Raw genomic sequence first — 24,416 nt, 5'->3', positions numbered from 1 at the left:
GTTAGTTTTTAATACGAAAAGGCAGAAGTCAGAGGGACATCATACCTCGTATCGTGGGCCCAGCTGGGCATAGTCCCTCAGCTTGTCTTTGTCCAGACGGGTAGGCACTTCAATAATATCGTGAGTCTGAAGCTTTATGATCTTTAGAAGAGATGTAAACATGCTTTCTGGGATGATCTGCAAAACCTTCAATGAAAAGGAAAGGAGGAAACGCAATGAACACCCGTTTTACTTTACTTGGCTGACAAATATTAGGATGACAGTAAAAGCAATTTGTCTTTAAAGGGGATGCTGAAGAACTTAAAAGAGCTGTTATAATAACTGCTAGGAGGCACAGGGCTCCATTCCATTAAACGTTAGTTGCTTACAGAATATAAAGTTAATTCTAAAATGCTGTAAAAGACTGTACATTTCCATGTTACAGATCTTAAAAAGATCGAGGTTCAAAAATGTTAAGTAACATCACTATAGAGGGCTCAGCTAGTATGTGACGCCCGTAAATTTTGAATTCAGGCCTGTCTGGCTCCATGTTCTATAAGAAGTTATTAAAATGAGGATCAAAATTCCCATGAAAACCTGAATTGTGCTCTGACCAGGAGATGCTGGATCTAGATGTGGCTCTGCGATTTAGAAGAAACTATTATAATTTCTGCTTCTACATCTAAAAAATAGAGGTGAATACCACCAACATTTAAAACACAGAAATCAAAGTTCCAGGCAAGTAAAAACAGCTGTACATCCACAGTAGCAATAAGAATAAGTTTATTTTAGGTGTTGCAAATTTCTGGAATCAAATTCTAAACAAGAAAAGAGACATGAATGTACTTTTGTACTTTTTAAAACCACAGTTATCTGGTAAGAGTAAATATCACCCTGATGCATTTCTTACTTTTCTCACATAGGATACCAACTCTCCAGAATAGTACTGCGACACACTGAGCAGATCAGGGCTATTTGCCTGATTAATACGAAGAAGGGGCAGATCGAGGGCAGAGGCAAGCTGGAAGAAAAATAAGGCATATCTGTTTCTGTTTCAGAAAGAGTCCTAGAAATCTTTCCTTCCAGAAATGTAACATACAACAAAACATTTGAGCTTTACCCAACAGAGGGCAACCACCACCAAATCTCATCCATATCATTAAGTTTCTGACAATATACTTTTTGAAAAACTCTAGTTAAACTGTGATGGCAGTGGTTATTTATTTATTTATTTAAGATGGAGTCTCGCTCTGTCACCCGCTCAGGCTGGAGTGCAGTGGCGCAATCTTGGCTCACTGCAACCTCCACCTCCTATGTTCAAGCGTTTCTCCTGCCTCAGCCTCCTGAGTAGCTGGGACTATAGGTGCGCACCACCACAACCAGCTAATTTTTGTATTTTTACTGGAGACAGTGTTGGTAAGGCTGGTCTCACACTCCTGACCTCGTGACCCGCCCACCTTTGCCTCCCAGAGTGCTGGAATTACAGGTGTAGTCCACCATGCCTGGCTGGCAGTGGTTCTTAAACTGTGCTCCCTGGACCAGTAGCTTTAGCATGACCTGGGAACTTGTTAGATATGCAAATTATTGGGCCCCACTCCACAATGATGTAGTCAGACAGACGCCCTGGCGGTGGGGCCCAGCAATCTGTGTTACAACCAGCCCTGCAGGTGATTCTGATGCATGCTCAAGTTTCAGGTGCCACAGAGGACAGCCACTCCTGTGTGGAAATCAAGACGTTCTGATTGATGCGCTACTGAATCTGTCCAATCTAATAATGCCGTCAAGTCTAAGAAGTGCCATTATTTTCTGTGCCACTCAGAAAAAAACAAAATGCTGACAACTAAACTATGATATACCATCAATTATAAACCCATCCCCAGTTACAGAAACGTTAACATATGAAAAACAGTGTAGTAGCCAGGCACAGTGGTGCACACCTATAATTAAAGCTACATGGGAGCTATGGCAGGAGGATCACTTGAGCCTGGGAGTTTGAGACCACCCTGGGCAACACAGTGAAAACCTATCCCCCTCACCCCCAACTCCCCCCAAAAAAAGGTGCATTTCAGAATTGATACATACGGTACATGGGAGCTCTGCCAGAAGACATTGAGTAGGCCAGGTGTGGTGGCTCATACCTGCAGTCCCATCACTTCGGGAGGCCGAGGCAGGAGGATCATTTGAGGTCAGGAGTTTGAGACAAGCCTAACCAACATGGTAAAACCCCATTTCTACTAAAAGTAGTAAAAATTAGATGGGCGTGGTGGTGAATGCCTGTAATTTCAGCTACTCGGGAGGCTGAGGCAGGAGAATTGCTTGAACCTGGGAGGCAGAGACTGCAGTGAGCCAAGATCATGCCACTGCACTCCAGCCTGGGCAACAAAGGGAGATTCCATCTCAAAAAAAAAAAAAAAAAAAGAGGAAGAAGACATTGAGTAGATTCTTCGTTCATTTACCATGAACTGAAATTACCATAAGAGCATGGGCTGTGCCTCTTATTTACCACTATTCTCTGTTATTGTAGATATTAATACTAGTTTGTAGCAGAGGCTCAGTAAGAATTTTTGGAATGAATAAGTAAAATAGCTTAATTCATGCCTAGGGAATAAAGGACACAAAGGTCTTGCATTTTTAGTACACAAATAAAACTTAAAAAAAAAACTATTCTTCACTTAAAAAATAGTATTCCTAAAGACACTCCAACTTATATTAATTCAAACTTTAAATATTTCTAGCATCTTTGATACTATGTTCTCATGGAAAAATTGCTAACAATTTCAGTCTATAAAAATACTGAAATGATTTACATTCCTAAAAGGATAAAATCCTGGGCTGAATTAATGGATGAGGTATAAATGAAGGCCAACTCTTTCCTAGTAATAGAGAATCTCATTGTTTTTGCTCACCTTTAGGAAGGTAGCTCTGAGTTTAGTAACCATGGATGGATTTACCCTTATGCTTTCTTGCATGATGGATGTGAAACTGTAAAAACAGAGAAATGGTAAGAAGATGCTCCCAGGGCCTTCCATCAAGGGCAAATGTCAGGCTGTCTACGCTGTCTACATTACCTGTCAATCAACTGCCAAGCAAAAGAAAGGTCCCCAACGATCTGCATTGTGATCAGAACCTCCTCTTTAATGTTAATAGTTCTGATCATTTGATGAAGAAATTTTCGAGTATCGGCAAGAAACTGACATACTTGCAGATTTGATTCCAACTGGTGGAATTCTTGAACCTGTGTTACAGAAATATACTTCATTTAAAAATCCTGAATGGACTCTATGGTGCTCATCTGTTCTTGAAAACACTTCAAATAAAGCACACTACTTCTGACAAGTTCTTGATAAAATTTTTATTTCAAATTATAATTTCAGAAATATGTTAGCCAAGCTATTTAAAAAATGCACAAGTTTCTAGGATTAGACAATGTTCCACCGCTTATTATTCTGTATATCATAACCAGTGTGTTGGCACTTGTATATTATTAAGTTCTTTTGATGCACTTTTAAAACAAAATAATGATTCTACAATGTCTTTAAATTTTAATGTATTTAACTCAAGATGCCTGGGTTATATGCCAAAATAAATAAGGCAATACAAGTGTGCAATTACTCTGGAATAAGAAACTTTGGTAGGAATATTTTACTGTGTTGCTGTTTCTAGTGACCATGCTAAAAATATTGCAGAACAAAGAAAACGCCTGTAAGAAAATCTTCCAAGGGAAAAAAGTATTAATTATATTTCTAAAAATATATATTCATACCATTTGGATAGGGTTATAGATTATGAATAAAAATTATGTTTTAAATAATAGAGTTGTCTGGGCATGCAGTGGCTCACGCCTGTAATCCCAGCACTTTGGGAGGCCAAGGTAGGTGGATCATTTGAGGTCTGGAGTTTGAGACCAGCCTGGCCAACATGGTGAAACCCCATCTCTACTAAAAATACAAAATTAGCTGGGAGTGGTGCCAGGTGTCTGTAGTCCCAGGTACCCTGGTGGTTGAGGTAGGAGAATCACTGGAACCCAGGAGGTGGAGGTTGCAGTGAGCTGAGATCACACCACTGCACTCCAGCTTGGGCGACAGAGCGATTGAGACTCCATCTCACCAAAAAAAAAAAAAGCTTATGGTTATTTTTCTGATGCTTTTCGTTACCATTTAAAATCCAGTTAAATACACAAATAAAATTTAAGAGTGGTGAGGTATAATTTTTTTAGTACAATCATTTTTAGTTGATAGAAAAACAAACTATTTTTTCAGAAAAGAAAATATACCACTGTAGGCATATGATCACTATATAATTATTTTCATTTTTTATGTTTTTTTCCCCAAGGCACACACTTTTTTTCAACCCTAAAAATGATATACACATGCAATTTTGGTTTTGCTTTTACCTCCTTCTCACAATTTGCCCAATGTTTCTATATTATTTTTATAATTATGTTTCTAAGATTACATGTTTCCTCAAGTTAAAATATTGTAATTTTTGCTACCATTCTCTTCATACTGGTCATTTATTTCCCCAAATTTAGGAAACTGTTACAGGAAACATATTAATTAATGTTGCTTTTATTTCTGATGAAATAGTCTCTTAGATATATTTACACAACACACTGCTGAGTGGGTCATAAGGTATGATTCATAATCTAAGAAACTTCATTTTAAAACTTTCCTTACCTCCTCCAAAGCTTGTATCAGTTGCACAGTTTTTCTGCCTGCAGCAGTGGAATCATCATAATTCAAAGACAATATTTGTTTTGAGATCTCTCTGAACCAAGCTTGAAGATTTTCTAGAATACAGAAATAAGAAAAGATTACTGAAATCCTCAAATTCCTGTAGCTGTGGCTTTGAATTGAATTACATAATCTCTTACAAATTCAGTTCTTCAGAGCTCTTACCATGGGCCTAACACTAGGAATTTTCCAAACGACAGAAATGCCTGGAGCATGCAACATCGTAGAATAAACTTTCTACATAAACAGCTTAGTCTATAACACTTGGCAGACAAATACTACAACATGCTATCAAGGGTAAGTGTGAAGGTGGTAGTGGCAGTGGAGAAGAGTCAGAAAGGAACTGAAGGGTGTCCCTAGTTCCCAGGGGGAGTTTTCTGGAGAAGCGAGTATAGGTAAAGATCTGGATGGTCGGAGAGATGAAGAAGGGTATACTGTATCAAGATGAAAGGCAGACACAGGCAGAGACATCAGGGCAGATGTCTACAGTACATCTACAGCAATTCTATAGTATAATTAACTTCATCAGAATTCGGTCTGATAATCAAAACAAAAAAGAGCCTATCTTGGAGGGGAAAGAAGAGACCAATATGACAAAAGTGTAAGGTGTGACTGGTGAGTCACAGGGATGTCTGAACAGTTCAGGGGGTGCCATTTGCATTTACGAACCAGCAGACATTTCATACAGTGGAGAAAGAGAAGGGTGTCCATATGCTCTAAGTACCCTCAGTATGTCAGACAAAGTTCTAAGTATTTAATCTTCACAGCAATATAGGGAGGTGGAAATTGTTAGCTATTTCCCAGATAAAGAGGCTGATGCTCAGAGACACTGAAAATGCTATGCGGGGTGACATGGTCACTAAATGGCAGAGCCAGGACCTAACGTCTGTTCAGGTTCAAAAACTCTGTGCTCTTTACCTCACCAAGTTGGTCCTCTAGTTTTTTTTTTTTTTTAAATCAATGGGGTGGTTTCACGTTATTAAAAGGACTTAATGACTTATAATCTAAGTTATTTCAAGAATCAGCATGACGAATACTCATAATTTTGTAGATTTTTGTAGGGCTGAGGGGCAGCGATTGGAGGAGTAGAAAGAGAATGACATTTCAGGTCTGAGATGAGTGAGACCCTGGCTCTCTACCTTCGTACCTTTGGCAAATGATTACATTTTTAAGCCGCAGTTTCCTTATATATAAAATAAAGATTAAGATGTGTATCTTATAGGGTTGTAAAGATCAAATGAGAAAAATGGTGAAAGTGTGTTCTAAGCTGTAATAAACTATACAGCCTGAAAAAAATGTAAAATTGTTATTTCATCTCTGAAACAATGTTGGTATTTGTAAGGACCTAAAAGAAACAATCACAGAGATGAATGTACTGATTCTAGACAGCTAATCAGGTCAGATTGTTACATGTGATTGTTTCGCAGGTCACAATATGATAACCATAATATTCATTTTAGACTTCAGGTTTCATATCACAATATGGTGACCTGCAAAACATGTTTCTAGTTTATATCATATCATTATACATTGGCTGATTTTTCCCTATAGGAACAACAATACAATTTGGAAATATATTTTTGACCAACCACTCTGCATCAAAGAAATAAACAAAAGCAAAAAATACAGTAATCACAAGCTCAGACTGATTAAAAATAATAAAGTTTTTAAACAAGAAGCTACACTACCAAGCAATTCTACAGTATAATTAACTTCATCAGAAATCGATCGGACAGTTAAACCAAAATTAAGCATTAAAAAAATAGTTTGTCACTATTCATTATTCTGAAAAACTTCAGAAAGCTTTGGGGAGCAGTTAGAAAATTTCTTATTTATAAAAATTTGAAATAGTGCCAGAATTTTCCTAAAAATAAAATTTCCTAGAAGCAGTAGGATCAAAATCATTAAAGTAAAACTTGGGCTGTGTTTTTCCCCAAAAATAGTCTGCAGTACCCTCTTCTGCCACTAGAGAGCAGGTGCACTGGCGGACAAGAACGGAGAAAGATCAGAAGAATTTTAGATATCGTCTATGTTAGTAGACTACTGACATTCATGGGTGATTTATCATCCTTGAAAAGATCATGAGAATTTCAGATCCTTTCCCCCTTTTCCCCAAATGCACATAAACTGACTCAATAGTTTTTCATACCACGGAGGTGGAGGCCAACTATGACTCTATAAACTTGTCTATGAACTGGTGCTACCAAAACCCCTGGTTTAGCCTAACCTCACATTTCAAAGATAAGATGTAAAACCTCAACTCTACAATGGACATGAACATTGCCCAGGAGAGCAGAAAGCTAGAAGCAGCCAAAACTAACCTTCAGATCTTTATTAGCAACACTAAAGAGGGAATATCATAGGATACAATAATGAGAACATAAAGCCTTTTCCAAGGTTTCAAATAACCTGTGCCTACATTTCAAACACACCAGTGTTTCCTCTTCAGCAATTACCATTTTTCTCCACTCTCGTTAGGGGTTTCACTCCTGAAAAGACATCAGCAAGCTCAGTCATCCGCTCTGAACCCTCTTTCTTGTAATGCTCCCATTTGGTTTGCTTTTCTGAAAGCATTTGCTTGAACATCTGTTGAAGTGACAAAAAAGATCTATTTACTTAAGAGAAAATCCAGACTAGACAGCTTATGAAGAGAGCTTGAGGAAACCCAATTTAAATTTTAAAGAAGAAGCTGCACTATAAATTAATATTGACCCTGATGTCATCTCCTAGTAGAAATTCAGAGACAAAGCTAGACCACCTCCAAAACAGTAGTTCTCACACCAACTGCACATAAGCACCACCAGGAGGGCTTTAAAGTTCCAGAACCCCAAGGCCTACCCTAAAGCTTCTGGTTCAGGTGGTCTTGAATAGGGCCAGAAATCAGCATTTTTGATGTGAGATTAAATTTGTGACCAGTGCTCTGTGGTTCTTTCTAGACAACAATGTCTGCAGTTTTAACTTAAATAGTCAGGGACAGTTTGCGTATTACCTTCTCCAATGACTGGAGAATGAACTAAATTACCTACAAAAGTTCTTCATTTTATCATTTAAGTTTCATTTTGTTTATTTTTATTTATTTATTTATTATACAAGTAATTGTTTCTTTGTATTTATTTATTTTTAGCAACAGGGTCTCACTCTGTTGCCCAGGCCAGAGTACAGTGAGGTGATTATGGCTCACTCAACCTTGAACTCCTGGGCTCAAGTGATTCTCCTGCCTTAGCCTCTCAAGGAGCTAGGGCTATGGGCATGTACCACTACGCCTGGGTAGTTTTCTTCTTATTATTTTTTGCAGGGATGGGAGTCTTGTTATGTTGCCCAGGCTGGTCTCAAACTCTTGGTCTCAAGTGATCCTCCCTCCTTGGTCTCCCACGGTGTTGGGATTACAGGCATGAGCCAACGTACTACCTTAATTCTGTTTAATTCACTCCTTCATAAAATTTAAATGCTATGAAGTCTTGGGCAGAGAAGAAAAGGGTGTAACTCAGGGCTGGGCTTTTTTTTTTAACCTGAAACAAAATTTAAAAACATACTTATTTCTCACTAAAGGACACACCATCTCAGACAAGAGTAGATGGTTCATTACACTGGGCTCTTACAAGGTAAACAGGCAATGAAATACTGATTCCTCGCTTAAGAAATTCCTCACTTGCCAGCATCATAATGAAACTTGAAAAGCTGAGTGATGGGCTAGGGAGACTCCATCTGCATGTGGAGAATCAGGGCTCTGTGGAATTTTGCGGGGCCTGTGGAGGAAGAATCTGAGTGATCTAGAAAATGACTAATCAATAAGATAATGAGGAATAATGAAATTATTTATAAAGTCTACCCTAACTTTCTGAGTGCCTCAGATCAATCAATGCCATTTGACAAGGGCAAAGCAATGACATAAATAAACACCCTGAGGCCTTTGTAAGAGACTACATGGCATCCAGCCTCTCCCAACATGCATTCACATGAACTTGCAGGTTTCATATCTTATAGGACAGAATTTGGGATAGGGGATGGTCCCTGAATTAGGAAATGTACTGTCATATAAAGATTAGAAGAAACACAGGTCCAATTACTGTGTCTACAGGAAACTCAGAAAGTGATTCTATAAACAGTGCAGGATGGGAAGTAGAAGAGAGAGAAAGCATGGGTTAAAGAACCAAGCTGAAGGCCAGGCACGGTGGCTCGTTCCTGCAACCCCAGCACTTTGGGAGGCCGAGGTGGGCGGATCATGGGAGGTCAGGAGTTCAAGACCAGCCTGGCCAACATGGTGAAATCCTGTCTCTACAAAAATTAGCCAGGCGTGGTGACAGGCGCCTGTAATCCCAGCTACTCAGGAGGTTGAGGCAGGAGAATCGCTTAAACCTGGGAGGTGGAGGCTGCAGTGAGTAAAAATCACACCACTGCACTCCAGCCCAGGTGAGAGAGCGAGACTCCATTTCAAACAAACAAACAAACAAACAAATGCTGAAATGTCAGAAATTCAAATCTGTCATTTCTTTGCTCAATTTTTATTAAGTATATTTTTTTCATTTTACCAGAGCTTTCCCAAAGACCTTTAATGAGTTTGTACTCCTTTATGTTGTCTTGTTTCCTGTCTACCTGAATAGACAGAAGGAAGCTGTCCATTTGGTTTCAATAGATTGCAGGGAACAGACTTATCATTAGAAATGTAGGGTTGGTCAGTCAGACTATGCTGAACTATGTATTTTCTATAGAACTCTTGGGTCCCTGGGGCTCCAGTTCATGATTCTAACTGGCCTCAGGGTATTTCTTCCTTCGGTTTTTTTTTTTTGAGAAGGAGTATTGCTCTGTCACCCAGGCTAGAGTGCGGTGGCGCAATCTCGGCTCACTACAACCTCTGCCTCCCGGGTTCAAGTAATTCTCCTGCCTCAGCCTCCTGAGGAGCTTGGATTACAGGTGTGCACACTATGCGCAGCTAATTTTTGTATTTTTACTTGAGTTGGGGTTTCCCTACGTTGGCCAGACTGGTCTTCATCTCCTGACCTCGGGTGATCCACCCTCCGTGGCCTCCCAAAGTGCTGGGATTATAGGCGTGAGCCACTGCGGCCTGACAGGGCACTTCTTCCCTGGGGGCATCATTTCACTTGCCTTTGAAAGGCCACTTTTGCTTTGACTTGGTTCCTGTTCTTGGATCTTTCCTGGTTTCTCATCTTGGCTTAATCTTTCTTCCCCCTAATACACTGACAGCTCCTAGATGATGGGGACACTTTGTTCATATTTAAATTTCCAGTACCTAGCAAAGAACAGAGTAGATACTCCATAACTATTTGCTATTCAGAGGGAAATCATTAAATTATTAATAGATCAAAAAGGAGCAGCATTTACCCGATTTGATAAAATAACACCCAGACAAATCACTGAAAATGCTCAGCACAGGAATTACCGTTATGTCAGCAGTTAGCATCTACTTTTTCTGAGCTACTTAATGGGGAATAGTGTCCTCAGACACCCAGAAGATAAACATCTAGAATTCCACTAACCAAACTGAAGCAAAAGGAGAATCTGTTCTGAATGGGTGTAAATATTTGATCTATTCCTGGCCCACCTGATCCAAACCCCAGGGTTACTGGGGTATTCCCAGCTACCTCTCATTTTTATTATGCTCATATAAGTTTCTTTGGAGGTAAGACTAACCTCAGCATTTCCTTCAGTGAACTCAGATGCCTTAAAGTCCTCAAGATGACTTTGTACAAATGCAAATTACCCATCCTACTTAATTCCTTTTTGGTAGGCTCTCAGGTTCCTACAATAAAGACCAAAGTCCTACAAGGCCTAGTATGGGCTGGCTCCTGCCTACCTTTCAGCCTCCTTTCACACTACCTTTCTCTCCCTCTCTCCCCTCCAGCCAACTGGTCTTTCAGGTCTTTGAATAGTTTACGCTCTTCCTCACCCAAGAAGACTTGATACTCTTCTTCTCACCGGAATGTTCTTCTGACTGGAATCCCTACCTTTGTCTAGCTAACACTCACAGACCCCTTCTCCAGGTCCTTTCAGAAGCTCTTGCTTTTATTCTCATGGAAGTCTCCCAGGCTGCAACAGGATACTTTATTTTAGGTACTTGGAGAACTACATTCCTTTCCTTCAGAGCAAATATCTCAGTTTGTATTTACATTTTTATTAGTGTGATTCTTTTTTTTTTGAGAGAGGGTCTCACTCTATTGCCCAGGCTGGAGTGCAGTGGTGCAACCTTGGCTCACCGTAACCTCTGCCTCCCTGGTTCAAGCAATTCTCATGCCTCAGCCTCCCCACTAGCTGAGACTACAGGCGTGCGCCACCACACCCAGCTAATTTTTGTATTTTTAGTGGAGATGAGGTTTTCACGTGTTGGCCAGGCTGGTCTGGAACTCCTGACCTCAGGTGATATGCCTGCCTGGGCCTCACAAAGTTGTGGGATTACAGGCATAAGCCACTGCACTTGGCCTAGTATGAGTGTCTGATTAATGTTTATATTCCTCCTTAGGCTAACCTCTACGATCTCATGTACCTTACCCCCAGTGAAAGGAGGTGTGACCTGCTTGTTAAATTTTTACTATAAGAACTATCTCAACAGCTGAAATCTGTACCCGATGGAGCAAGCAATCCTAGTCTTTTTAAAAAAAATATTTTTAAGCATAAAAAAGCTAAGACTGTGGTGATATTCAGTCAAATATTTTTACCTCTTTGAGTATAAACTCAAACTGTGCAGTATCCAGTAGCAACTGGAAGAGGATCCTGGGATTGTACCGAGAGTCCGTTAGAATCTGGTCCTTGATTTGACGAAGGCGTTTGTTGTTTGGGTCACAGGCTAGAAACAGGAAAAGTGTTACCTGCTTACAAAATGTGTAGAAAATATCTATAAAAATAAGATAAATTCTTAAAATACTTTCCTTCATTTTAAGCATTTGAAAAGTAATAAGCAAAATATATGTCAACAAAAGATAGTGAAATACAGTACCTCTATGCAATGGAGTACAATTAAAATGTTAAATGACAATTGAATCTGACACGGAGTATCATCCTTGAACCATTGTTAAATGAAAAAAAAACAAGCTGCAAAACAGTATTTCCAAATTTTGTGAATTTTCTGCAGCTTATTTATAGCAACTGCCCAACATGAAAGGGGGCGGTCTCCTTGTACCACTTCAGAGGTGGGCGGTTCCTCATGTCCTGTCTGTTTGGAGTTGCTCTTGCTTTAGGCAGTGATCCCTGCCATTCAGTTGCGGCCTGCTATCCCTAGAGAGGCCTGTTTGCAAGGCTAGCTCTTGGTTGGCATCTGGGAACTTGAATTTCATGAAGAGCTGCCATCATTTTGAGAACTTACAAGATCAGCTCACTTAGCCTTAACTGTCTGTACAAACAATGCTTTCCTTCTGGAAGTCTGGAATTTTGGTACATGCTGGGCAGAGGCTACCTAGGTGAGAAGCTCCCAATAAAAATTGAAGGAAGCTGAGTCTCCTGCCTTCCTAGTTCTCCCACCATCAACATCTCAGATGTCTGGCAGGTATAGAACAACAATGTTGTACATGCCATGGGTGGTTTTGATGCGTTAGTTATGATATAGCCTGTGGAAGGTCATTTTATATGCTGATTTCTAAGTTACTCCATCCGGAAGGGAGACTCATGACAACCTGGAAAAGAGGCTCAGTTTTCAAGAGAAGCTTCAGAGTTCTGATTTTTCATGAATTCTCCAGAACTATCTGGGAAGAAATATATTAGAATTGGTGACAATGATTACACAAAGAGAAAATTTTCAGCTCCATATTGACCTAACTAAACACAAATCAGACTCAGGAGTTCCACTTGTTTTTATATTAATTTTAATTCAACTAGAAACCTTCTGATTTTAATCTGCTTTCTTATTTGCATAGAGAATGTAAGTACCCAGTCATTGGACAAACACTCCATATTCCTCAATGTGCTTTAACATTTAGCTACTTCATATAAACCAGGAGCTTCTTGTGTTCCCAGGGCCTGACCATCTCTTTCAGATCTGACCCTTAAGGATTCATACCCAGAGAACTGCAGAATCATCACAATTTTCAGGTCAAACTTCGGTAGCCAGCCAGCCTTTCTCATCCAATATTTCCTAAGAGAATGTTTCTTCACAAGGTTCTGTGTAAGCATCCTATGCCTGGGAAATGCCTCCAGCAACTCAGTAGGAGGCAATCTGAGAATAAGCCTACCTTTCTGTACAGCATGACTGAAATTCCATAAAAGTTAAGTAAGCAGTTACTTTTCCTATGTGTGACTCACAATCAGATAGGCCAGTCATTTGTTTCTGATAAATAATGACCCTGGGCTGGGCATGTGTGGCTCAAGCCTATAATCCCAGCATTTTGGGAGGCCGAGGCAGGCAGATAACCTGAGATCAGGAGTTCGAGACCAGCCTGATCAACATGGAGAAAAAAACCTGTCTCTGCTAAAAATACAAAATTAGCAGGGTGCGGTGGCGCATGCCTGTAATCCCAGCTACTCGGGAAGCTGAGGCAGGAAAATCACTTGAACCAGGGAGGCGGAGGTTGCAGTGAGCCAAGATTGTACCATTGCACTCTAGCCTGGCCAATAAGAGCGAAACTCCATCTTAAAAAAAAAAACAAAAACAAAAAAACTATGACCCTGTGCGATACAATACAATCAGGTCAGGCAATTGCCAGGCACAAAAATGAAAGACAAATGTGGCTGAAGATAAACCACAGACCTGTGGCATGCCAAGGTTGGCCCTGGCATGAGTGCAAATTCAGGAGACTACTGGCTTTCCGAACACAGGCAGGGCTGTCAGGCAGAGTCACGCAGAAGACAAAGAGGAGGCTGAGTCACTAGAAAACCGTCGTTGGTTTTATGATAGGATAAAGTGAGGGCTTGAGTTGTTTATATGCTTGTGAATGTAAGACTTTTTGTAAAGAAGATTAAAAGCTGAGTCAATGTAGTAAAATCCTCAAATTAGAACTGGAGTTTATGTAAAAAATAAACTCAACTAATTAAAAACAGATGCAGTGATTAAAAACTTCAGCCGTGGTATTCAGATTGTGGGTGAATTGTAAATGGATATAGGCCAACAAGCACTTGATGAGCAAACTGGAAAGCAGCTCTCAGAATAAAGGTTGAAGAAGCTACACATTTTCAAAGATATGAAGGATGAGGAAGTCCAATTGCTGTTTTCGCTGTGGATCACCCATAGGAAGTGGAAACAGATGGTAGCTAGAGGGACTGTGAAGTCATCTTGGCTGGAAGAGCTGTGAGACAGGCTACATTACAAAAGGAGGCTACAGAGGAATCTGGTGTGCACAGTTTTTTAAAGAGACATAGTCTTATCTCAAAGAACAAAGAAGTGCTGCACGCACTGCCTGTCTCAGAGTTGTTCCTCAAGGAAAGTTTGTTGAGTGAAAAACAAAAAGCAGAGGGATTCACAGGTCTGCTGAATGACAACCTCTTAGGGGTTGGGTATACAGCCATGGATGAGGGATTGCATTGGTTAATTAGTGTTGATCCAGCATTTACTAAGAATAAGAAACTTTGCCAGCCCTGAACAAGCTCAGAGATGTTAGTTCAACTTATTTTTCTACCATTAAACCAAAGGTTGAGGTGTTTCTCACAATCTGAATTTGATGGTCAAACTGTTGGATAGAAGGTCTCAGAGACCATGACCCATAAAAGGCTCTAAGACCCAATCTACCTTAAATAAGCACTCGGGTCCAGCCAGGTCATCAACTCAGTGGGCCCATATATTTTTCTGTTATTTCCAAAATCGTAGCACTTATTCCATCATTTCTGCAGTCTAGAATTTCTTCTGCTTTTTGCTTTAAAACCTCATCACAGGCCTGGTTGGCTCGTGATTCCTGTATGGTGTTTTCCTGACTTCCTCTGCTCCGCTAACCCAAGCTATACTTCCCTCTCTGCTCTGGACTCAAATCACACCAACTGTCTGTTTGACACACCTGGTCTCTGTTTACTGCCTTGGGCCTTGGATTAATTTCCCATTGCGGTCCTAACAATTACCATAAACTCAGTGGCTTCAAACAACACAGATTTATTCTCTTATCATCCTAGAAGTGACAAATCTGAGATGGGGCTCACTGGGCTAAAATCAAGATGTTGGCTTGGCTGGGCTCCTTCTGGAGGCTCTAAGAATCTGTTGTCTTGCTGTTTTCAGCCATTAAAGGCTGCCTGTATTCCTTGGCTTGTGGCCCCTTCCATCTTTAATACCAGCAATGGCCAGTAAAGTTTTTTGTCACACTGCATCTCTCTGGTTCTGACACTCTGCCTCCCTCTTCCTGATTTAAGGACTCCTATTTACATGCTGGGCATGGTGGCTCAGGCCTGTAATCCTAGTACTTTGGGAGGCTGAGGTGGATAGACTGCTTGGGGTCAGGAGTTTGAGACCACCCTGGTCAACACAGTGAAATACTGTCTCTACAAAAAATACAAAAAAGTTAGCTAGGTGTGGTGGCACATGCCTATAGTCCCAGCTGCTTGGGGGGCTGAGGCAGGAGTATCACTCGAACCCAGGAGGTCAAGGTTATAATGAGCTGAGATTGTGCCACTGCACTCAAACCTGGAGGACTTGAGATCCTGTCTAAAAAAATAATTAACAAAAAAAATTTTAAAAAGGACTCTTATTTTATTATTTTTTGAAACATGATCTGGCTCTGTTGCTCAGGCTGCAGTGCAGTGGCACAATCTTGGCTCACTGCAGCTGCAACCTCCCAGGCTCAAGTGATTTTCCCACCTCAGTCTCCTGAGTAGCTGGGAATACAGGTGCCTGCCACCATGCTCAGTTAATTTTTTTACTTTTTGTAGAGATGGGGTCTCACTATGTTACCCAGGCTGGTTCTTAACTCCTGGGCTCAAGCTATCCTTCTGCCTTGGCCTCCCAAAGTGCTGGGATTACAGGTATGAACCACCACGCCCAGCAAGGACCTGTATGATTACATTGAGTCCACCAGGGCAATCCAGAAACATCTCTTTACTTTAAGATCAGCTAATAGGCAACCTCAATCCCCCTTTTTCATGTAATATATCTAATGGTTCAGGGACTAGGGTATGAACATCTTTGGAGGTGGGCTGGAAGGGATTATTCTGCCTAACACAGATGAGCAGTTCTATTTTTTTCATATGTCTACATTTGATCTCCCCAGTCTGATGAGTGACAAGCTCTTTGAACATGAGAGCAAAATGTCCTCTTATTCCCTAGCACCTAACAGTACCTGACAGGGGAGAGCTTTTCAAGTGTGCTAGTGGTCTATCCAAGTTGACACAAAAATGACTAACTTTAAAAAGCAACTTGATTCTCATCCAAGGCCCCTCTCCCTGCTAAACCACTCTGCATCGTGAAGTAGGTCCTGATTCTGAGAGTCTTGATGTGGAGCAATATAAACGGCCATGCCTTTTGTGTATTACCTGAGTCTGCTGTATGAAGCATCAGCCATCGGATGGCAACGTTACAGTCTCTCAGGCAGTTCAGAAGCCTCGGGATATTGTCCAGAACCATCTCCTCCCTTAAATAACCTTCTTTTAGAAACTGCTGCACTTGAGCATGCACTCTTTCACTGACGGTAGCATATCTGCTTGCCTGGAAAAATCAAAAACTTCAATTCCATTTAAAGAGTCATTTATCTTGAAAACAACTCACATTCAAATGAATCCACTGACAAACGGTAACATTTCTATATAATGTGAATGACATATGGACTCCAGTTATAGGGCTCGAAGACAACATTTTATATAACATGAATGACACAGACCATAGTGATAGGGCTCGAAGACAAAATTTCTATGTAACATGAATGACATATGGACTCCAGTTATAGGGCTCAAACACGAACATTTTCATATAATTTCTATATAAGTAACATATGGACTACAGTCCTAGGGCTTGAAGACAATGTTTCTATATAAGATGAATAACATATGGACTATAGTTCTAGGACTCGAAGACAACTGGCTTATTGAACATATTTAAAAAAAGCAATCGACTTAGAATTCTGAGACTACTTCCTAGTTCTGGCTGTGGATAAACTTTGGTGTGACTTGGGACTTAACCCCTGTGTATCGGTTTCTTCAAATTTCCAACGAAGACTTGGACCAAGCAGTTCCTAAGAACTCTTCTACTCTTAACTTAGATGAAAAAGAAACAAAGACAGAAGCTCAGTTGCTTATTCTTGCTAATACTGTTGACAAAGAAGGCAGAACAGAACAGAAATACTTCAAAGTTAAGAGTTCTTCTACAGGTTTATGAAAGCTTAGCAAAAAATACACCTTAGTGTATCAAAAATGAATTCCCAAGCCAGATTTTTGGAAATTTTGGTCATTCTGCTGTACTTAAAGCAAGTCAAATGTTAAACATCACTAACCTTGTCAAGTTAGTTTAAATCTATGGTATCAAGAAACCTCTTAAAAATGTCACAAATGAGAAAATGCAATTTTAGAAAGGGATTTTAGTAATGAAAAATTAATGTTCTGATGTTGGTAAGTATACAAGTGTCACTTTCTCTAATATCGTTCTAGGAGATGTGCCAACACTGAAATTGTTTTGTGCATTATTTATGGAATTCAATTTATTTGAATAGAACATGATGAAGTTTTTTTGAGTCAATATTGTTTTATCCACACAGGAAACTCAATAACTGAACCAGGATGAGGAACATAACCATTTAGAAATATCAAATATGCTCCCCAATAAAAAGATTTTATCTTTATTCCTCTACTTACGCCGATGTTTCCTTCTGCCTTGTGTAGAACAAAAGAGACAGAATATAAGCATTTAAACTTTAAGATGAATGTCTTGAGTCTTGTTGCTTACTTAGCACATCAGAAATGACAAATTTAAATGACAGTGACAGGACATATTATATGTATTCAGTTACCATCTTCATTCATCCTACTGATAAAAGCATATTAATTCTAGCTATTGGTAAAACCAGCTTTGGCCATAAGAATACAATCTTTAAGCAAAAGTAAACTGAGTCAATTGGGGCATAAGCCACACTTATTTGTCTGAGGGTACTGAATCTTCCTTAGAATCCTAATCTTCAATTTACATATGCTATATAACTTAAAAACCTACGATTACCTATCTTATTCTAACCTATAAAATTCACCTTTTATTAACACTGCATTAAATTGTCTGAGTGATTATTTTCCAAATTCCTTGGGAAATCTACTTAGCTTATTTGCTACTTCATAAACTAGGCCTGCAATTATTGGAGAATGTCCCCAGATTAGAACCTACCTGTTCTCTGACATTTGAAAGGTCCAAGGTATTATTTAAAGCAGTTTTTGCAGCTTTGTAAGGTTCCCAAGCATCTGCTAGATTAACTGTGATCCCCATGTAAATGCTAATTACCTGAAAGAGGAGACATTCATTCAGTATTTGTTAAATTCCTACTCACTTCAAGGCAAGGGGATGGATACATGAAAAGTTACAGAAGACAATACCCACTCCTTCATGTTTAAACTCCATTCCAACAAAAAATCAAGATTTTTCCAAATGTATAGGTAAGCGTTCCTGACTGTTAATTCCCCTTGTTAATAAAGGCCTCTTTATACCTATTAATGTTTCTTTTTGAAATTCTCTATCGTATAATATTAATGTTTTCTCACCAGTTGTTTTATTGGTTGGCATTTTCCTGGAATATTGTTTTAAAAATCCCTTTCAGTGTGCCAGGGCATTTTTTTTAGGTGTGTATCTTATATGTTTCATGTAATTGGATTTTGATCTTGTTTTTTTTTTTTGAGATAGTAGTCTTGCTCTGTCGCCAGGTAGAGCAACTTCCATCTCTCAGATGGAAGCTATTCTCCTGCCTCAACATCTGGAGTAGCTGGGACTATAGGCACATGCAGTCATGCCCAGCTAATTATTTGTATTTTAGTAGAGACAGAGTTTCACTGTGTTGCCCAGGCTAATCTCGAACTCCTGAGCTCAGGCAATCTGCCTGTTGCCTTGGCCTCCCAAAGTGCTGGGATTACAGGCGTGAGCCACTGCACCCAGCCTTGGTCTTTTTCAGTAATAAATATGTCTTTAATTATAGTGTTATGGCCAAAACTTCTTTATTAAACTCAGGAACATGAAGCCACACTATCAGTGTTTTCCTCTTGGTTGCTCAATTCCGAGCTCACTAATATGATTCACAATTGGCCAGGAACCATCACTTGCTAACGCAGGCTGTTCTCATACTACCAATAAATTGAAGGTCCCTCATAACAGATAGTTAATGTGATTCAAAGCTGATATAGAAGCAGAACAAAATCTGCTACCTATGACTATGATACAACTCACTACATTTTGTTAAAGCCTCTTTGTGTAAAGAAAACATTTAATATATATTAAGTATGAAGCAAGTTTTATTCCTATAATATTTTTGGCCAGGCATGGTGGCTCACATCTGTAATCCCAGCACTTTGGGAGGCTGAGGCAGGTGGATCACTTGGGGTCAGGAGTTTGAGACCAGCCTGTCCAACACAGTGAAACCCTGTCTCTACTGAAAATACAAAAATTAGACAGGCATGGTGGTGCACACCTGTAATGTCAGCTACTAGGGAGGCTGAGGCAGGAGAATTGCTTGAATTCGGGAGGCAGAGGTTGCAGTGAGCTGAGATTGCGCCACTGCACTCCAGCCTGGGTGACAGAGCAAGACTCCGTCTCAAAAAAAAACAAATTTTTAAATAAAACAATGCTTACAAAGGTACAAGCATATCCTTGCAATAATATAAACTTTAATAACACATCACAGTTAGCGTACACTTTTATTATAAAAGTGAAATTCCTATTCATAAAGTGACGAATTAGATGAATTCAGCTAGCTTACATTCAGAAAACAGAAAAAAATAAATCCTTACACAACTTAGTTGTAATCTCAGTAGGTAAAGCAAGATAAATTTTAATAAATGGTTTAATTTTGAGAGTATCCATTTTAGAAAAAGACTAATGGGTTCTTCAGGATATCTCCTGACTCATATATTCCTTCACATTACAATTATAAAATTTTCAATAGACTTAGAGCAACTTTACCTAAGTGATGTTATGTCTCGTTATTTACAACATTACAACCTCTGGGTTAAAGGCCAAAAGAATGGGAAATTAGTTCTCTAACACATTTACAGTAGGGGAAAAAAATTAGCAATACTTGCCCAATTATCTGGAAAGTATTTATCCACTATCTCTCTCATTTTTGCTGGATGGGTGTGAAGAATGGAAGGGTCGAAGTAGAGAATCACGTACAGCATGGCAGCTTGGTTTGCCAGGGCCGTGCTGCGATGCTCCGGCAAAGGATATGCTGAGACCTGCAATGTTGAGACAACACCCCAAGAGGGAGCTGTTGGCAAGATTTGCGTGTAGAATGCTCAAATTAAACTCTGGTTGTAGGACACACATCAGTTTCTCCCAAACCCATCACCTTTCAGGATCCTGGACACTGGAAGTCATTCTCAAGACTGTGCCATTGCTTGCCAAGGTCTTTCTTCTTATCCCTAACCCCATAATATTCTCTTCCTTCCAGCCCTTGACTGTACTGCAAATCTAAGTCTTCTCTTAAGGAAAAAAAAAGAAAAAAAGTCCTATCCCCGTGTCTCCCATCACTTGTCCTTTGTCATATCTTTCCTGTTAGAGACAACTCTTAGAATTGATAGGCTCTATTGGCTGTTGCTATTTTCTCACTTTCTGTTTATTATTCAACTCACTGAAATTTGACCTCCGCCATCATCCCAGTGGAATTCCCTAAGGTCGCTCATGACCTTATCCAATTCGCCAGCTTCTTTTAGGACTCTCACTTACATTCTCTGAGGAATGAAACCCTTTCCTCCTCTGGTTTCCCAGATACCACTCTCTCTTCTCAATCTCCTTTGCTGAGTCCTCATCTTCTACCTTTTAAATGCAAGTGTTACCTAGGGGTCCATCCCCTCATGTACTAGAAATCTTGGGCTGCACATATTAATTACCTTGAGCTCCCAGAAGCAAGAAGGAGAGACATTGTTAGAAGGACAGACATAGCCATGTCACATGAAACCTGCAGGCAGGAATGTTGGCCAGGCCACAGGCAGGGGCTGGGGCTGGGAATGGAAATGCCTTCTTTCTCCCCCTGATGTGTGGGCCCAACTTTTCTCTCCCTCCAGGCTACTCTCCATATACATGGCAGAATGAGGCTGCCTGCAGACTCCCAGTTTTGCATATTGTGGGTAAACTCCAATCCAGAAACTGGTTCTCAGGCCCAATTCTAAATTACCTGGAGACAGAGAATCTGATCTACCAGTGAAGACCAGGGATGGGGGAGGTGTAGGACAGAGAGTGGGGTGGACACACAGAACAACCACAATTGAACCCTTGTCCTAATAAATAATAAAGATCACAGGGCAAGGAGAAAATAGAAACACACTCTTTCAGAAAGACGTGGAATAAGAGGCAATCAGGAATGAGACACTCTGAATTCACACAGACCAAATTCCAATTATGGCTCTTCTACTTAGTAATAGGAACTCGAGGAAAGTATTTAAGCTCTCCAAGTCTTATTTTTCTCAACAGCAACATGGGGATAATGCCATCTTTACAGGGCTGTTGTGAGGAACAGAGAAATGGTATAGGAACAAAACCTCCTTTGTCGCTGGTTTGGACTGAATTCTCAATGAAAGGCAACAATTATTACAGAGACTTGGCATCTGCTGATTTTGAATTGTCCTAAAACAACAACCAAAAAAACCCCTCTTATTTATACTTAACATATTCACACAAAAAATTAACAAGTTACCTAAGAAACTGCACAGATCAGGTTCATTCTGTGATAAATGATACCCACAGTTATCACAGGCCTCTTTACTACTCCACCTTTTTTTTTTTTTTTGAGACAGAGTTTTGCTCTTGTTGCCCAGGCTGGAGTGCAATGGTGCGATCTCAGCTCACCAACACCTCCACCTCCCAGGTTCAAGCAATTCTCCTGCCTCTGTCTCCCAAGTAGCTGGGATTGCAGGCATGTGCCACCACGCCCAGCTAATTTTGTACTTTAGTAGAGATGGGGTTTATGCAAGTTGTTCTCGAGCTGTTCTCGAACTCTCGACCTCAGGTGATCTGCCCGTCTTGGCCTCCCAAAGTGCTGGGATACAGGTGTTAGCCACCGCACCTGGTCTCTTTACTCCCTAACAATAATTTGTACAAATATTTTAAAATATAACATCTAAAATTATGTTTTCTTCAGAACAATGAAGTCAAATGGTAATAACCCCATCTCTACTAAAAATACAAAAAATTAGCTGGGCATGGTGGCGTGTGCCTGTAATCCCAGCTACTCAGGAGGCTGAGGCAGGAGAATTGCCTGAACCCAGGAGGGGGAGGTTGCGGTGAGCCAAGATCGCGTCATTGCACTCCAGCCTGGGTAACGGGAGCGAAACTCCGTCTCAAAAAAATTAGAAATAAATAAATAAATAAAGGAAGTGAATAATAAATACTACACATACCAGCAAGGGGAGTGGGACAATTTTCAAATGCTGCTTGATCTTTACAGCCTTGCTCAGGTTGCCTCCTTTCCTGTTACCTTCCTTTTGTCACCTGTTGTGACCTTGCCGCTACTGCTGCATCCTCTAGTGGCACCCTTTGCTTCCGCTAAGATAACACCCATCCTGCTTTACTATAGTCTTGTCATCTGTCCTTCCTAAGCTACAAGCTCAGTATGAGTAGGGATGTGGCCAGGCTTCTTCGGTGATGGGTCCCCAGCACCTGGCATGTGAATGGGCACATATCACACATTCAACAACTACTTCTTGAATGAATGACTAAAATAATGCATCTTCTTCCCAATAGCTCAAATCCCATCTTCTCCCTGAAATCTCGAATTCTGCCAAAGTTAATAACCCTCTTTCCTTTATCATCCTACAGCACAGCTCAAAAGGTTTTAAAAAGTTTCTACCTGCTTTCACTCTTTTGGAAAAGAAAGAAGGAAAGGAGTAATTACAGAGGGAAGTGAAATCAGTCTGTTAAACTGTCTTAATAGGTCTTAACAGATTTAATTCTCACCTGGTTGTAAATATCATCAGATCTCAGTCGACCAATGACCATACTGATGAAGGATTCGTTGATAGGCACTCTCTGGAAATAGCTCTCGGGATAGTTGGGTGGTCTTTTGGCACCTGGTTGGCCAGAATAACCTGTACTTCGAAGCAGCTTACAAATATCATCCATATTTGAATCAGCAGAAGATCGCGCAGCACTGAGTCATATTCACAATGGGAAACAAAGGCCCAAACCACATATATTAGAAACTGAAAAGTCCAACAAAGGAGAAGAATTCCATTCTACTTTGACTCAATACAGTTTTAGATATGACTATAGATCCATCTATAGCCTCAAGATTCAAAATTATGTGTGTGTGTTTGTACACACATACACATGAGTGTGGTGGCGTGATCTTGGCTCACTGCAACCTCTGCCTCCAGGTTAAGGCAATTCTCCTGCCTCAGCCTCCTGAGTAGCTGGGATTACAGGCAACTGCCACCACACCTGGCTAATTTTTGTATTTTAGTAGAGATGGGGTTTCACCATGTTGGCTAGGCTGGTCTTGAACACCTGACCTCAACTGATCCACCCACCTCGGCCTTCCAAAGTGCTGGGATTACAGGTGTGAGCCACCGTGCCTGGCCTCAAAATTATATTTCTGAAAGCCTATTTAGAAGATGGGTATTCATACTATGTAAAGGTCCATAATCCCTTTTCCAAAATCCTTGGGACTGTATTTGTTTCAGAATATAGCATTTTTCAAATATAAGAAAGTAATATGGCACATAGATCATATACAATATATATTATATACAATATAACACTCCAGCAGGGTCTGAATTGGCATCCCATGATCAACACAGGTGAATAATTCTGGAGGAAAATTTATAAATACTTACAAAAGTGAGATAAGTGAAGAGTATAGATAGCCTCACATCTATTCCAGGCAAGTTTTGAATCCAAATGATTTCAGGTTAGATCAGGTTTTGCTGCCAAATGAATTATGACATATATACACATGTGTGTGGTGTATGTACTTGTGTATATACATTTTTTCACAGCTCTTTGAATTTGAAAACCGTGGATAAAGAAGGCGAACTTGACGTTTTACAAATTAATAAAAATATTAGGTCAATATAAACTGAAATATATACTAACTTTTTTCTTGGCAAGCTGTTCCTTCTACAGAGATCTAATAAACATGTCTGTGGTTTTCAGGATAGAACAGTAAGCTCTGAAAGAAATGAACTAGATTCAAAGAATCTGAGACTTGGGGATGACCTCCTATTTGCTGTAAGAATCTCTCTTGCCATGACTGTGGCTTGGAAGTGTTCACTGTCACTTCAATAATGAACGCTCACATTCTAATGAATTAGATGTTGTATAAAGCCGTATTTTCAAACTGGGCTTGATAAGCCAATATTTTTTTTCTTCTTCTTTATACTATTCATAGTTTTAGTTTTTCCAGGTACTCTCAGAAATACAAGAAAGGCCATTCGAATCTCATTTTCAAAATCATGGGTGTTAAAACAGCTTCGTCAGCTGGGTGCAGTGGCTCACGGTTATAATTCCAGCACTTTGGGAGGCCGAGGTGGGTAAATCATGAGGTGAAGAGATCAAGATCAGCCTGGCCAACATGGTGAAACCCCATCTCTACTAAAAATACAAAAATTAGCTGGTGTGGTGGCCTGCGCCTGTAGTCCAGCTACTCGGAAGGCTGAGGCAGGAGAATCGCT

At 40.1% G+C, this 24,416-nt stretch overlaps 1 protein-coding gene across 4 annotated transcripts in view; it reads right to left on the bottom strand.

The window, feature by feature from the left end:
* The window catches only part of WASHC5 (WASH complex subunit 5), a 67,165-nt gene that overhangs the window by 31,917 nt on the left and 10,832 nt on the right, over positions 1-24,416 (bottom strand). For 2 of the 4 annotated variants that reach the window (XM_054246751.2, XM_054246752.2), the window contains exons 6-17: positions 22,702-22,894; positions 19,833-19,985; positions 17,935-18,048; positions 16,104-16,275; positions 11,384-11,511; positions 7,169-7,298; positions 4,656-4,768; positions 3,048-3,214; positions 2,886-2,961; positions 2,062-2,184; positions 890-1,000; positions 46-186 (exon numbers count right to left, since the gene is read on the bottom strand). In XM_054246751.2, the coding sequence (XP_054102726.2) occupies positions 46-186; positions 890-1,000; positions 2,062-2,184; positions 2,886-2,961; positions 3,048-3,214; positions 4,656-4,768; positions 7,169-7,298; positions 11,384-11,511; positions 16,104-16,275; positions 17,935-18,048; positions 19,833-19,985; positions 22,702-22,894 (1,621 nt within the window). The remainder of the gene's footprint in view (positions 1-45; positions 187-889; positions 1,001-2,061; positions 2,185-2,885; positions 2,962-3,047; positions 3,215-4,655; positions 4,769-7,168; positions 7,299-11,383; positions 11,512-16,103; positions 16,276-17,934; positions 18,049-19,832; positions 19,986-22,701; positions 22,895-24,416) is intronic. The other 2 variants (XM_002759233.6, XM_078353219.1) reach the window with 1 other exon arrangement.

This window comes from Callithrix jacchus, chromosome 16, assembly GCF_049354715.1.
Source record: "Callithrix jacchus isolate 240 chromosome 16, calJac240_pri, whole genome shotgun sequence".
In the NCBI taxonomy this organism is placed as follows: domain Eukaryota; kingdom Metazoa; phylum Chordata; class Mammalia; order Primates; family Cebidae; genus Callithrix; species Callithrix jacchus.
The sequence above is the reverse complement of the archived record's forward strand: the minus strand, read 5'-3'. Positions and strand labels throughout refer to the sequence as shown.